The sequence below is a fragment of the Podarcis erhardii genome (genome assembly GCF_964252035.2).
Source record: "Podarcis erhardii genome assembly, chromosome: 7".
Classification (NCBI taxonomy): domain Eukaryota; kingdom Metazoa; phylum Chordata; class Lepidosauria; order Squamata; family Lacertidae; genus Podarcis; species Podarcis erhardii.
The window spans coordinates 56,705,811-56,722,798 of NC_138511.1; the positions used below are offsets into that span (position 1 = coordinate 56,705,811).

The following is a 16,988-nucleotide window of genomic DNA, read 5'->3' on the forward strand; positions in this document are numbered from 1 at the left end:
GAATCAATAAAGAAGCAAGTGCCAGCCCTACAGAAAAAAAGCACACTTACGTGGTTGCAGTCTGATGAGATTTCATTGTCCGGCTGGAAAAAGAAAGAAAGGGACATTAATTCTGAGCAGGTCATGTTGCACTGTATTCCTTCCACACGAACAGGCACAAACTATTGTTTCAGAATAATGTGCATTATTAAATAAATGATGAAATCAGACCACAAGAGATTGTCAACTCACAGATTAAAGGCAAATTTATCTAATCTAACCAATCTCTGCTGCCCAGGGAAATGGCCTCGACTGAAAGGCAGCAGTCATGGGATGTTTTGCTTTTTTGGAACAGTGGTCTTGTATTGCTTTTGCAATAGTGTTATTTCATAAAGCAATGAAGTGTAGACAAGCCAGAGATTTATAAGGCACACTAGAGGTTCCATCAAACTAAAGCAAGTAGAATTTAATTCATGAAATATTTCTCATGACCTCTTCAGATCATAGGCCATCCAGAATTTTTTTATCCTGTCCATGGGTCACAGTTCACAATTAGGAATTACAATTTTGAAGAAAAGTGCTAACAAAACTCTCATGAATTTTATTTTGCTCCCTTTGGAGCAAAAGTCCAGAAGTTATCAAGTCTCCGCCCAGACAGAGTGGAACGGAATAAAAAGAGGCTGTATTAATTGCCCTCCACCCAGGCCTGCCTGAAAACTACCACTCACAGCCATAAAAGTCTCTGCTCAACCAGAACTTCCATCAGAACTCCTCTGGCTGCTACTTTTCCACTTAACGCCCTGCTTGCACATCACAAAGTGCCATATTTACACCATTACCCCTTCAAATCCTTCTGCAAAACCAATCTTTTTTGTACAGTGATACCTCTTGTGACATTTGCTTCATGATATGTTTTTTCAGGTTGTATCCCGCAGCAACCCGGAAGTACCGGAAAAGGATTACTTCTGGGTTTCGCCACTCGCACATGCGCAGACGCACAAAATGACGTCACGCGTATGCACAGAAGCTGCAAATCGCGACCTGCGCATACGCAGATGCACAGACGTGGGTTGCGTTCCTTTCAGGTTGCGAACGGGGCTCCGGAATGGATCCCATTCACAACCAGAGGTACCACTGTAATATGTTTAGATTAACTATGCTCAAGTACATGTAAGCTCATTTGTTCACATTCACTAGCTTTTGGTGGGTAGGGACTTCTTTGTTTATAACACTATGAAGCATCATGAGCACAAATGACTCCATATATTTATGAAATGCTGATAGTTGCACCCATCCCTAATCAAAAGGCCAGAAAAACTACTCAGTGCCTCCAGCCTCATAGCTCCCCGTGCCCCAAGCCACCTTGCTGCTAGCTCCAGTGGAACTCATTCTGGCTCCTAGTCAGAAAGCTGACTGCTATTCCACAACAGCCTTGATTCTGCAAAACTGTAGATGCACAGGCGTCAGCTTCACAATGGGAGTAGCACAGGCTTCAGTGAGCCTCTCTCTGCATTTCCCCTCAACCTGAACTGGGTTGCTTGTTCTCTGAGCTTCCTTGGCAAAGGTCCTTCAGGTTGAGTTCAACCACTGTGCCTTCACAGCTGCTTGTTACTTCTTGCAAAGCAGCCATGTGATATCAGTATTTGCCTCAGTGGGCGGAACCCAGCAGCAATATCTTGGAACACCCTGACCCTTGTGCAATTTTCAGCAACAGACTCAGGTCACATCCTGCATTGTAAGAATTCTTCTCTAGCCCTCCAGGATATTTATGCACTGTGGCTGCAGAGGTGAATGGAAGCACACTCATGCCTCTGCTACCAGCCAGAGGACCGAGGGCCACTCAGAGGCTGTACCCCCAGTTCCCAGAAAGGATCTTGACAAGGGGAAGAGGAACCTGGCCCTAAATGTCAGCCAGAGAAAGAGCAGCTCCAACAGCTTCTTGCCCTGGGACTGGAGAAGTTAGCAAAGGCAAAGGACACTCTCCTGGCCCCATCCAACAGCCAAAGGGTCGGGAGCCACCAGCTGCTTTCAAGCCAGGGAAGACCTGCCCCACCCAAGCTGGATAAAAGTGCCTGCTTTGTAATTAATTTGCTCTCCTTTCTCTACCTTTTCTCTCCACTACCTTCCTTGTGTGTCTTTTATCTTTTTAGTTTCTAAGCCAGATGGCAAGACTTGATTTTTTTAAAAAATGTTATCTTTGGCTGACAGTAATTGTGGGTCTGAAAAGTGAGCCCAAAATAACAGTAATAACATGATTTTTAAATAAAGTAAGCAAACAATCACACAAGTAGTGATGTTTTATGTTTGGTGCCTCAATGCACATTTTTTTTGTCTCATTGCTTATCCTCCTAGTACCCTCACCAGGAAACAGGCTCCAATCCCTTTCTGCATCAACAAAAAACAAATGAAGATATATATGACACATTTTCAGGCAGAGGTCATCCATAACAACTTACAAACAGTAAAAGCTTAAGTATAAATATCAGCATCACTATTGAGCAATATCACTATAGCTAAAAGCAATACACTATTTTATTACACTGGCTAAGGCTCGGGGGGGGGGGGAGAGAAAAAAGGAGAAGACCATTTCATTTTCTACAGTCTACACAGTGGGTGGAAAGAGACAAGCTTTATATAGCCTTTCAATGAGATCCATATCCCAGCAAACAGGATGTGGTATTTTTACACGACAAAGGAGTCCACTTCTCTGAAAACAGTTTGCCATAAGCCTATTTAGCACAAAGAGTATACAAAAAGAGGGCTGCTCCAATCCACAGTGGTCCTACTGAATTGTTTTTTGCTTCTTCCAAGCAAGGCAGTAACAAAGCATTTTAGCCATGTGCCTTCTCATCGACTAGCAGTGTTCGAAATTACCCAGCCTTTTGCAACTGAATGAAGATGTCCAGGAGCCACCCTTGGCGCCTAACATCTCCACCTGCCTAGGTGGAGTCAGCTGATCTGCTGGGCACAGCGGCAGCAAAAGATGCATGTCTTTTTCTGCACAGCGCTACCCCCACCAAACACCAGATTTGCCCATCAGTGCAACAGCAAAGGATGTGTCTTTATTTTGCTGTCACGCAGCCAGGTGAATCAGGTGTTTGGCGGAATAGAGCGATAGCAAAAAATGCATCTTTTGCTGCCATGCTACCCTGCAACCCCGATTCTCCCTGCAGTTTTTTGCAGGGCTGCCTGGATTGGTAGCAGGGCAACAACATCAAAAAATGGCACCTAGACATTTTGTTTTGGCACCCACAACCTAGGTCCCAGTAGCCACATGACTCCAAGCATTCCTATCTCAGTATCTAACACTGTCTACTAGGATACACGGCCAAGCTAAGCTTTTTCTTTTTTAAAATATCAGCATAATTTTGTTCATACATCTCGACTGGCCATATACCCCAAACCAGCAATAAATTTTAACCATGGAACAGATACCTATATATAGCCCTAAGATCTTGTTCAGTGGTCTAGGTGCAAATTTAAAATTTATAGTCATCTGCATCAGCAGTGGAAGGGCATGAGCAACCAAGCACCCAGAATGTTTCTAGCCCTGCCAAGTTAAGGTGAGTTAGTCTAAACACCAGCTCATGTTTTCTTCACAAGGGACATGTAAATGAAGCTGCTAAAATGCCCGCTTAATTTCTGTTTCTGATTGAACATGACAATTAAGCTGGCAAACATTTCTGGCATTGAAATCTGGACTGCGTTGAAGACAAAGTCATTTTCTTTTTTAAAAATAATTTTTATTGAATGATTCTATGTCACAAAAAAACAATACAACCACACTACCACCAAATACAATCAAGATATAAAAACCACATACATCAATATTTAGTTTGTTATTTGTTATTTACAGTCTTATTTCTTCCCAAACATTCCATACAAAAACACACATATGTCCAGACACCTACACACCCACACCCAAAATGATAATAATGAAAGTAAATATTTTTCCCCTTTTATCTTCCAAAATCTTTTCTTCAACTTTGACTTCCTATGACAATATCATTTTCTTGGTCAAATAAAAACTTCTTCTGGCAAAGCATTAAACATTAGCATACTTTAAGATTACGAACTGTCTTTATTCTAACTGATTTAGTCAGTTCTTATACTTTTTGAGAATGTAAATGTGCTTCCAGTTTAATTCTAATAAAAGATTTATGCTCCAGGTATGCAAAGTTTGAGCAATGCTGATCTAGTGAGTGGGACCTGCTCCTGTAGCCTTAAACTGCAATAAAGATTGCCCTATATTCATAATGAGAGCAAGCCACAATGGATTTTTCCTGGATCCCAATAAAAGATGCCGTCAAATTTGCTTCCTAAAATGTCCATCACCATCATGGTATGCACAGCTGGGGATTTAGGTTATTTGAACTGGAACACTCAAGGAAAAGGGGGACAAGAAGACAAAGCATAGAGGCCATAAACAAATTTTAGTACCCCCTTCTAGTACTTTTAGTACTCCCCTTCCCAATTTTGTTGGGATTTCCCTCAAGAAAAGCAAGGGCAAGGAAGAATGAAGCCAAATGTCCTCTACTGATTTTACACTGACTGAGATGCAACTTGGATGACTCTTCAAGCCCCTAAGCAATGCATGCTTACTGATCCTAGTAACTTTACTGAAGTCACATAGTAATGATCTCAAGAAGGAATCATGAACTCACATTGTTTCTCTAAAGCAGTGGTGGCTAAGTCCCCAGAGACTGCGATCTACTCACAGAATTAAAAACTGGCAGTGGTCAAATCCATTTTTGGGGGGTTCAGGTCAAAGTTGAACTTTTTTTTTTGTCTTCCGTTCTGCAGATTGTGCAACAATGGAGGGCAGGGCGAGGGGCCGGGGCCGGATTCACGATTGACCAAAACCTCCTGGGGATCTACAAGTAGATCGTGACCAACCTGTTGGGACATCCCTGTTCTAAAGCATTATGGCTCACCAATGAGTTTTGCGGAGAAATGCAAGAGTGGGTGGCTTTTGTGCTGTTCCCTATGATACAAAAACCCATTGATATGTCCACTTTTGCCTCTGATTCTACCCACCACTGGCATATATCCCCTAGGGAATGTGTCTCTCTGGATGAAAAAGATTCGTCACCCCTGAACTTGAGCTTCAGTCTTCCTAACATTCCTCCACGTAATTATTTTTTTTCTAGCACCAGACCTTTTAGACTGTAAATGTGTCTTTTTTACAGATCTATAAGCAGCTCTAGAAACCTTTTTGGCTGAACAGCAGGATTAAAATGTTTCACATAACCCAGGATAGCTCAGTTGGTAGAGCATGGATATCTCAGGATAATGGGTTCAAGCTCCACATTGGGCAAAAGATTCCTGCATTGCAGGTGGTTGGATTAGAAAACCCTTGTGGTCCCTTCCAACCCTATGATTCTATGACCTACACATTCAAAATTAGAAACTGTCTTCTTTCCTTCTGATAAATAAAAATAACAGAAGTTGGCAGCATTCAACTGGAATCATAGTTCATCTTCCTTAATACAGATGGCTGAATTATTTTCTTTGAAATTTAGAATGTCTCATGCATTAGGTAAAGTTAAAGGGACCCCTGACCATTAGGTCCAGTCGTGGCCGACTCTGGGGTTGTGACGCTCATCTCACTTTATTGGCCAAGGGAGCCGGCGTACAGCTTCCGGGTCATGTGGCCAGCATGACTAAGCCGCTTCTGGCGAACCAGAGCAGTGCACGGAAACGCCGTTTACCTTCCTGCCGGAGCGGTTCTTATTTATCTACTTGCAGCTGGACGTGCTTTCTAACTGCTAGGGTGGCAGGAGCAGGGACCGAGCAACGGGAGCTCACCCCATCATGGGGATTCAAACCACCGACCTTCTGATCGGCAAGTCCTAGGCTCTGTGGTTTAACCCACAGCGCCACCCGCGTCCCTGTTCAAATAAACCCCCAACTAGAATAAACAGGCATATTAATTTACACAAGATACAGTGGTACCTCCGGTTGTAGACAGGATCCTTTCTGGAGGTCCAGTCGAATCCTGATGTTCCGCAACCTGAGGGTTGCTTCTGCGCATGCGGCGAAACCCGGTAAAATACTTCCGGGTTTGCCGCGCATGCATCCCGAAGTTTACGTAACCAGAGTGTTACGTAAACGGAGGTATGACTGTATTTTGGCATACTTTTATGGGTTAGGGCACTTCTGGGGACAGGCTGGCAACCTTTATGCCCTATTACAAATAGATAACATTTTGGTAAATTTGTTGAAAAGGAAGAATACTTATCCCTTCCAGCAACAAGTAGCAGCTTGCTTGCTTGCTTGCTTGCTTGCTTGCTACTAAGTTCTCCACAGCAGAAGGCTGTGGTCCGCTTCCTTCAAGATCACCCAAAAGATGCAGTCATTGAGCTGTTGCATTCATTAAGCCTACGTTAAATTAATCATAGTGACAGATTATCAAAAGGCAGGTGTGTTCGTCTATTGTGGCATTTCAAAGACCAACAGAATCTATGTGGCAGAAGCTTTTGCGGGCCATGGCCCGCTCCAGCACATGTGTGAAATGTTATCCTCAGTTGGTAGATTGTTCATGAAAGCTTTTATTATTCTATTAGCCTTTAAGATGCCACCAGACTTTATTTTTAAAATTAATTAGTTTAAAAGCCAGCCTAAATCAAATATTTTAAAAAGCAAAGTTTAATTAGAAAAGAGACTTTGACGCAAGCTACCCACGTCCAAGTGACTGACAAGGCGCTTCCAACAAAAAGTCATTGTCCAAACTGCCCAAAAAAATTCAGCCAAGGCCACAAAGGAAGCAGAGCACAAGGTAATGCAATAACAGCTTGGCAACCTTCTGGTGGAAGTCCCAGAGGGACCCTCAGCTGAGACTTCATGTGGCCAGAAGCCACAGGATTCTAGAAAATTTCACAATGATGAAGCAACACTTGCCTTGCCTATGTCTAAAAGGGTTCACATTTCATATAAGTGCCAAGAACAACCCAACTAATTTGTGAGCACCTTACACTACTGGAACACTAATGAAGTAGTGGGTAGAGGCATGGTAGTCCCTTAGATGGCACAACAATAATCATCCCTTGCAAAAGCAGATGGTGGAAGTAGATTGCCCATACTTTTAAAACTTTGGCGCTTACTCTCATCTCAGTACCTTCTCAACACCCATTAACTACTATTAAGGCCGATTTCAGACTTGAATGGGCTATTTAAAAAATAACTAGAATTTGGTTTTTAAACCTTACAAAATAATATTCAGGGTAAACACATTGAAATTAATGGACCGTTGTATTGGTGGTGTGCATGCAAAGAAAAGACATTGTATGTGGGACTGCTTTTGAAAGTGTCCAGCAGCTGTAGCTTGTTCAAAACGTGGCAGCCAAGTAAGCTGATTAACCTCAATGTTGAAACTGTTGCACCAGCTCTCTTTATTTGTTTCCAGGCTAACTGAAAATGCTGGTTATGTGTGACCTTTAAAGTCTTCTGATTTATGAGCAAGATATCTGAAGGACCTCCTCTCCATATGTGAGCCTGCCTGGCTCATTAAGATCATTGACAGAGGGACCCTCTTGTCTGCTCCAAGTCCACAGTTCTTTGTTGTTGTGCCTAGACTCAGAACTCCCTGCCTAGGGAGCTCTCATCAGCCTTCCGCTGCTGCGTCAATACCTTTTCCCAAGGATGGGTCGTACAGCTTAGCCTTATTATACTCGTACAAATCTATTCCATTGTTATTGCTGCCTTTTTTAGAATCATAGAGTTGGAGGAGACCCCGAAGATCATCTAGCCCAACCCCCTGCAATGCAGGAATATGCAGCTGCCCTTTCAGGGATCAAACCTGCAACCGCAGCATAATTAGCGCCACACTCCCAATTGAGCTATTCTAAGTGGTTTGTTGCTAATGGTGTTTTTTGTTTGTGGCATTTTATTATTGTGTTAACTGCCTTAGACTGCACAAGGAAAGACAGACTATAACATATACTTATATCCCACTGATTGCTCCCTACCATCTATTTACAGCAATAACTACTGTTTTAGAGACCTTAGAACTAGCTACTCTTCAAATATCCGCAAATACTGGAAATTCCAACTGAAGTTCCTGTTCACCTTTTACTGGTCTCAAAGCCCTACCAGATCATTTCATTTAAGCATAGACCGGTCTTTGTCTGCTTGGTACCCTCAGATGTTTGGACTACAACTCCCATCAGCCCCAGCATTAGCACTGACACTCCTTTAGTAGGAGAAACAGAGTAGACTCATGCAAGCAAGAAGACTGAAGTTGAAAAGTGTCCCCAGCACAGTTTTCACGGCTGTTACACTGAACATAACTAATTATGCTTTTGCTTTTAGTAATGTCTTGCTCTGGCTTTCCTTTGCAAAGTCTTGCTATGAAACGAGATTTTTCATACATTTGAGCTAGAGGGAGGAATTTTTTTCCTCGGTCAGCATTTTCATTGTACAAGTCCACCTGGATTGGCTCCCTCCTACTAAGAACTGCAACATCTGTAACTGCTTTGAGATAAGCCATTTGCTTCATTTTTTAAAAAGTGAACAGAACTTTTAAAAAGAGCTCAGTTAGCAGGAATCCCAAAGGACTATGCTATGATAGTTCAGTTGGTAGAGCATGAGACAGGGTTAAAGCACCATGTTGGGCAAAAGATTCCTGCATTGCAAGCAGCTGGATTACATGAGCCCCATGAGCCCTTCCAAATCTACAATTCTATATTCTATTCTGGTTAGAATATCAGGAGATACAACAACATGGATGCCAAGCAGCTCCCTCCCTCCTGCCCCCTAATACTACCCCCTAACCAGTAAGATATACTTCTTGGCTTGACATTAGTTACATACATTTACTCTTACTGTGTTTTAAATATGAACCCCATGGGTTCAGCACACAGCAGTTGTCAGTCAGTGGAACTGAAAGCATGCAAGTATACTATCTGGACTCCTTCCTTCAATCAACCCAGAGTCTTTGGCCAATGAGCAGCAGTCCTGATCAACATCATAGTGCAGATCCAAGACAACCCCAGCACGCTGAACTACAAAGAATAATCATGCAGGAACCAACAGGCAGCTGAAGTCTATTAAACTCTATTGGCAACCCACAGCATAATTGGAGAGCATGAATTGTGCAGAAAGAGACATACAAAGCAAACTACTCTAGATGGCCCATCAAGCTAAACCAGCCACAGTGTTACAGGGAAAGAGAGAAAACCCAAAGCCATTAGCATCTAACGTAATTCTGCTAAAAAGATAGAAGAGCTGGCCATACCTTTCATGACTGGAGCTGCTTTTTCAAAATGATTTAGAAACGTTAGCTAGTGGCAGCCTGCATGTTAGCAGGTATAGACAGATATTCACATATATAACCTGTTTTGAAATATTAGCACTAGCTGTCAATTAGATTTAATCTGATTTTGTCAGAGAACGTCTTCTCCCATACAAATCCACCAGTACATAAGATATTCTAATGAATTCCACTGCACGAGGCTAACATCCACTAGAAGTAGGACCTCCCCCTGTTGCAGACCCAATTTTGTGGATCCTCTGCCAAGAAAACACCACACAATATCTTCCCTGCTAACTAACACCTTTGCTTCTACTGGCCTTTAATCATTATATGACTTTGCTCCTGTGCTGCCTTCATCTTGCTAATAGATTGCATGTTATGAGTTTCACTGTTATCCTAGTTTGTGAACTGCTTTTCAAAATACAAATATTATCTAACTGCGTATAAATGTTTAATAAATTTAAGCCAACACAAGGGGGAAACCTCTTGCTGAGTTCTGCTGAGCACAGTAACCACAAATTTGTTAAGTAAGTAGCAGCTATGTCTTAACAAGTGCTTGCATATCACGCCTGTCAGCTGCCATCTTACTGGAGAAACTGTCAATATATCTAACTAACTCAGAAATGACCGATCATGTCCTGTTCAACACCTCTGCACAGCACACTTTGTACAGAAGTCAGTGGATCCATCAATCTCTCAATAGTGCCCAAATAGTCATGACAACCTGCACCACACTCTCAACAAAAGGTCTGTGCAACTGCATCCTTCAGCAAAAAAGGAGAGACATTAGTAGTCAATACTTTCACTTTGGAAGATACTTGGATTCTCAACTCATTCATTAGCTGGAATTGTGAGGATACATGATCATATCACTATATTCCTCAAACAAAAACTCTCAAATCCCAACAACCACATATATCATTAAGATTTGCTGTGAGTTATAAAATCCCAGTGCATAGACCAACTCAGCATTGCACTGTTCTGCCTGCTCAACCTTTGCAGGTTTCCTAATTGACTGCATTTTGCATTCCTTCTTCAAGAGCATGTGAAATTATTGTGGTCAGAATATCAATGTCATTAGTAAGCCAAAGGCAATGGTAACATTAACATTTGACAGGTTTGTTGTTCTGACCACAATGGCAGTAATGTTGAAAGTTATGGCAGTAATCAAGCAATTGTGCTCTCCTCCTTACTGTTGGTGGCTGCATGTTTATACATGAGAGCAATCTGTCTACAGTCAAGTATGCTCTCCACTGTGCATCAAAGGTGAAAAAAAATTTCCCCATTATTATATGGTAGGTCTGGGAAAACTCCTGGTCTGAAATATTGCTGCTGCCAGTCAGTATGGACAAGACCGAGCTAGATCAAGGAGCTTCCTATGTGACTTAACCTGCACATTTCCCAAAGGTACTCTCATTTGGAAACTTGCTTGGATGGACACCAAAGTGCTTCTACAAATACAATACAGATGCTGGCATTTAATTTATTCTCATTTGCCTTTTTTAAAAAAAGATGTCTTTAGAAAGTCTTTAAGAGCAAAATAATAGTGAAAAGGCCACAATGTCCATTTTGCATCTGGAGGCAACAGCACAACACATGACAGCATATTGGGTTAGACATATTAATAGATCAAACAGTTCAAGAATTGCAAGCCAACACTCAAAAGTTTTTGACTGTGCACAGGCACACAAGGAATCACCAAAAAATAAATAAATCCCACCTATAGTCTGTACCCGTTTTCCAGGTCCTGCATTCCACACCCTAATTCTAGCGGCCATTTGCACCTACACTCTGAATTCGTTCTTCATGTATATGGGCAAACAGCATTATTCCACACATCATCATACTAGGGTCTATCCAAAGTCACAATGGGGCTTTGACATGATTTTCTTACTGTGCCAGCTGCAGGAAAAATGCTGAAAATAGAGATGCCCTTGCATATAGTCTTCATAGACCTGATAAAGGTCTTTGACCTCGTCAGCCAAAAAGGACTCTTCACACTGCTCAACAAGATAGGATGCCCACCTAAGCTTCAGAAGAAGATTGTGTCCTTCCACAAGAACATGAGCAGCACCATCCAATATGACTGCTCACTCTCAGACGCCTTCCCTGTAATAAGGTCTATATTTTGATATTTTTCTTCCAACCAATGTTTACAGCAGATGAGCCCCCAAAACACACATTTGTCTGTAAATGCATGGGCTTATACCTGTACTATTAGAAACCTGTCATTTGACTGAGCATCAAGTATGGTTCAGATCATTGGTTTGGTTACACAGCTGCTAAACAGGGCCAGTGCAGGCTTAGAGATATGGAGATAATCCAAACTAGCCCAGTAGTTGCCACATTCAAGCTTCTCAGTGAATATTCATTCCTTAATGGAAGGTTCAGCTGTGTCAATATTGGTTAATTGAAGACACAGATCAGTGAACAATAAATTATAGCTCTGATGATGAGAAGCTAATGCAAAAGGGTAGTAGAACAGTTTACAGCCTGGTTCCATTTATTCTCCCTAAGGCGTAAGGGCGCCAATATGCAATGCCACCCTGCAGAGTCACACACATACCCAAATAAATGTATTATATCTCTTAACTTTATGAGAGAATCTCTCTTCCTCTCTTTGGTGGAACTAAAGCTTAACACACATACAGTACACAAATACAACATTTAATGCCATCTTTAAGCTGGACTCCTTGCTCCCCTCATCCTACCTTCCAGAAATAGCTGATACAATTTTCTGCCTCCTGCCTCAGTGCTAACATAAAACTATGAACTGACTCACAGAACAAAAGCAGCAGGACCTTTGCTCTCACACATATGAGGATTTCTCCACAAAGGACATTAACACAGCACAGGGCAGAATCAGGAAACCCAGATCAGAACACCCAGCAGTTATCCTACATGTAAATTAGGCGAGAATCTCCTCCCCATTCATCTCAGATAGCCTTTTCCTCCCTCTTTACATAATCAATACAAAATGAGTTATTTCCATATCATATGGGCACTTTTCAGCATTGCTTGTTTCCATTAAAATGTTTTCTATAAAACAATATGTATTTAATTCTGAAAAGATCAGAAACATTGGGTTTCACAAAAGTTGATCCATAGACTTAGGGACATCAAACAGCAGGGAGATTTTTCTTTAAACTAAAATGGAAACTTGCAAAACATGCGCAACCCCAGATCTGAGATAGGAGATATATATTTACTTGACACAAGACAGGCTAAGCATCTGCCAGCAAAAGCCTACCCACTTAAGATCACCATGTGCCCAAAATTGCTTGCTTCTTTGTTCTGGTTTAAATACAGTGGCACCTTGGGTTACTGACACTTCAGGTTACAGAACCCAGAAATAGCACCTCGGGTTAAGAACTTTGCTTCAGAATGAGAACAGAAATCGTGCGGCGGCAGTGTGGCGGCAGCAGGAAGCCCCATTAGCTAAAGTGGTACCTCAGGTTAAGAAGTTTCAGGTTGAGAACGGACCTCCAGAACAAATTAAGTTCTTAACCCGAGGTACCACTGTAAATGTTTTCGTACCAGATCTAACCTAAGAAAGAGCATAAAGCATTGGGTCAAAGAGAAAACAGATCTAGAAGAAATCCCTCAAGGAAGGTCTAGGCCTCTGCTCCACTTGCAACGTCACAAAACAGATCTAATAGGCAAAACAAACAATTTGAAACCAAGTTCCCCCCTAGCCTTAACTCTGCAACTGTTGGAGTAGAAAAGTACAGAAGGCAATGGTGAGAAAGGGAGGGAGGAAGAATAGGGGGACGAGAAGGAAGCAGCAGAGAGGGTCACGGGGTTGGGTAGAGTCATGGGACACCATGAAGGACATTAACTCCAATGTGAACCGGATGCCCAAGTGCAGGAGCTGGAGAAGCAGCTGGAGAAGCAGAACAAGCAGCTCCACATCCACAGTGCCAGTGCAGCTCCAGGCGACAGCCCTAAAAGGTTTCTTGGCTGCCTTTGCTGCCATCCCCTGCCACCACCAGGAGCAACCGTCTGCTGCAGGGCTTGCCCAAACAAGGCCAGGCCCAAGCAGCCTCTGTTGAGCAAGAACAGCACAACAGGAAGCAGCCTAGTGCCAGCAGACAATTCAGCAGTAGAGGGAGTCAAGGAGAATACAAGCCTCCTGGATGAAGTGGAGCCACTGGAGGCTGAGGAGCTGGAGCAGCTGGCCAGCTGAGGAGATTCACCTGGCTCACAGTACCAAAAGGTATGCCTCTTTTATGCTGTGTGAGCCATGTGATCTATGGGACACTGCTACCCCACAGATCAGTTGATTTGTGCAGCAGGCTTGCTGCTCTGCAGACCAACTGATTGCTCATGCCAGCCAGCCAGATGGAGATGTTAGGCACCAAACCTGGCACCCGGACATCTTCATTGCCTCGCAAAAGGCCAGCAGCCTGTCTCAAAAATGCAACTAGCACCTAGCTAATTTTGAACACTGCTTATACCTTCAACATTCTCATTGTAGTTCTCTTGTGCTGTTGCTAAAACCACAAATATCCTACTCACCAACTCCAAGCCACAATGTCAGGCAGGTGACAGCTACCATTTTTTAAACAGATACCCCGTAGCATTTGCACATATAAAAATAGTGGCAATGTTGGCAGCTTAAGAGTTTTCTTATTAAGCCATAAAAATTCTTCTAAGGAAATCTATAAAAATTTCTAAAGAAATGAATAAAGACATTCTGGGGACCCCTGCCATAACAAATCCCACTTTGCCAGAATTACGATTGGGAAGAATACAGAGATCACTTCCAACCACAACCACCTATCCCAAGAAAGTGAATCAGCTTCACTCAGCTTCACCACCAACACATTGAAGGCCATGAAGACCAAGGACACAGAATGTTGAGAAACAACCTTTCTTATCCCACTTGTTCTCAGCCTGCATATGAATAATTTCTAACAGGCACAACTGTTCTAAAAATCATATGCACCTAGTAAAAGTTTGGTTAAGGAAGAACACTATTTCTCTGTACAATTCCTGCACAAAGGTGGAATCCAAATCCGTTACTTTTACTGCGTTTCCCTGAAGTATCTGTTCAGCTCAGATTCCGTGGAACCTGCAACATACTGAGGGGAAAAACAAGTACAATGAGTTTTCTAGAAGATTCGTTCAGAGCATGAAAGCAAACACAGTTTTAACACAGTTCAAACTAGATAAGTGAAAAGGAATAGAACTGCCAGAGCATTCAAGTAAGAGCAGTTAAAACACAAGCATGACTCATCACCACAGCAATCTATTACCCTGTGGTTAGAGAGATGCAGGAGTGGGGATTATCTACCTTAACTAATCAAACTGCAGTGCAGGGGCCTAGGGAAGAAGACCACTCTAATCAGCTTCCCTTCCTCGAAAGGCTTAAGACACATCCTCAGAGTACATCAATCCCTATTTGCTTCAGTTCATGCTTCTTACTCAAGCTATACAAGTGTGAACATGAGAATCTTGTCCAGACTCTGCTGGAAATAGGTAAACTACCTGCTTACTACATTTTTATTGGCAACTACCCATTAATGAGCCTTAACTAATGAGTTAAACAGCTATACTAACTGCTTAATGACTGAAACTCTTCTAGTGACACTGCTGCAAATCTCCAGGCACCATCTGCTCACTTAAATTTTCATACTGACAGGAAGTTATCATGCCTGTCTTACTGCAAAAGGCACAGGCAAAAGAATAAAGGCATTCAAAACATTTTACAATGACACAACAGTTAAACATGATATCAATTCAAGAACACCAGGCACACGTGCAAACACTTGCTGGAATCCCCTATTAAACATATACATAAAGTTTTCCATGTAGCTTTTTTTAGACATGCCATCTTGGCACAACAGCCAGGCTGGGATCAGCAGCCATTTGGCTCTACCTCCCACACCCCTGAACTGTCTCCTACATACCACCTCTCTGCATGAAACTTCATTATGTACCATTATGGAAGCTCTGGTGCTTGAATTTGCTTATTTTCTTCTTTCTTCCTCATTATTTTTCTTTTTGTATCATATTGGATCATAAGCCATTTTTTAAAACTGTCAACTACTTTGCGTGGTTGGTTTAGCCATCCAACCCCAAACACTCACCAAGCTACAAAAGCAACAGTGGCAGGAAAATAAACCAAGCTCTGGAAAAGCAAGTCATGACTTGTTTGCTCATCTATGAGACAACTCTTAAACAAACTGTAGCTTAGTGTTATGTAGGAAGGCAGTAACAACAGTCTTTGTTTTTTGTAATTAGCATAAGTATCCACTCATTGATGATTTTCTTTGTTATTTTTACAATGTTAATGCTTTAAAAGTCTTGATCAACACTTAATTGGTTAGTTCATTAAAGTAGTCACATTCCAGTTTGTAATAACAACATATGTAGGTTTACTTTTAAACCCAGAAAAGTTATTGCAATATGCAAGAGGCATAATAGCACATTTTAGCCCAGAGAAGAGTGGCAGGGGACAGAAGACAAAACTAAAGCTAATTTATCATGAATGCAATGCTCCGCTCCTAATCTACCCAAGGACAGCAATCCTGCTGAGCATTGATGTTTTGTTACTCCATCCCCTTCTGGGATAAAGGTGGTATTTACAAGTCATCCACTCTACCCATAACTTCATGGACACAAATGAGGTCAAGGGTTTTAGGCTCAGCAGGTTCATTAAACTAAGATCAAATAGTGACCTACAAATTGTTGTCATCAACAACTTTGTTACTGCAAGTTACAGATAGGTAGCCGTGTTGGTCTGCCATAGTCAAAACAAAACAAATTCCTTCCAGTAGCACCTTAAAGACCAACTAAGTCAGTTCTTGGTATGAGCTTTCGTGTGCATGCACACTTCTTCAGATACACTGAAACAGAAGTTTCCAGACCCTTCTATATAGTGAGAAGGTGGGGAGGGGTATTACTCAGAAGGGTGGTGGGAATGGGTGATTGGCAGATAGCTGTCGTCATCACAGCTATCTGCCAATCACCCATTCCCACCACCCTTCTGAGTAATACCCCTCCCCACCTTCTCACTATATAGAAGGGTCTGGAAACTTCTGTTTCAGTGTATCTGAAGAAGTGTGCATGCACACGAAAGCTCATACCAAGAACTGACTTAGTTGGTCTTTAAGGTGCTACTGGAAGGAATTTGTTTTGTTTTGTTACTGCAAATTACTTTAAGCTAAACTACCGTATTTTTTGCACCATAACACTCACTTTTGTCCTCCTAGAAAGTAAGGGGAAATGTCTGTGCGTGTTATGAAGCGAATGCCTACGGATGGCGGGGGGATCTGCTGCAGTCGTGAGCAGAGGATCCATGGTTCCCCTTCCTTCCCTCCTCCGTGGCTCGCTTTGAAACAGCAAAGCGGGAGAAGAGCCACTGAGTGGGGAGGAGAGAGGGACAGAGAGCCTGCTTGCTTTAAAGGAGCAAAGCGGGAGAGGAGAGGAGCCTTCTCCTCTTATACCCCTCTTCTGCATTATTAACAGCATCCTTCTCCACCCACCCCACGCGTGTTCCTTGTCCCTTGAGTGCTTTTCCTTCCCTCCCCACTTAAAACATGGTTACAAAGCACGGATCCACACGGATCCTCAGGATTTTTGCACTGGGTCACCCCAAATTCACCATCAGATCACATAGCATGTCCATGGCTACAGCTTGCACCAAAAAAATCATGCACCCACTGTTGCCTGGGGCCGCAGTGGTGCAAAAACGTGGTTACAAAACATGGATCCACATGGATCCTCAGGATTTTTGCATTGGGCTACCCCA

General features: G+C 42.4%; 1 protein-coding gene across 2 annotated transcripts in view; it reads right to left on the reverse strand.

Annotated features, from left to right (window-relative positions):
• GLG1 (golgi glycoprotein 1) overlaps positions 1-16,988 on the reverse strand; it is a 68,960-nt gene that overhangs the window by 42,272 nt on the left and 9,700 nt on the right. For both annotated transcript variants that reach the window (XM_081872364.1, XM_081872365.1), the window contains exon 2: positions 51-83. In XM_081872364.1, the coding sequence (XP_081728490.1) occupies positions 51-83 (33 nt within the window). The remainder of the gene's footprint in view (positions 1-50; positions 84-16,988) is intronic.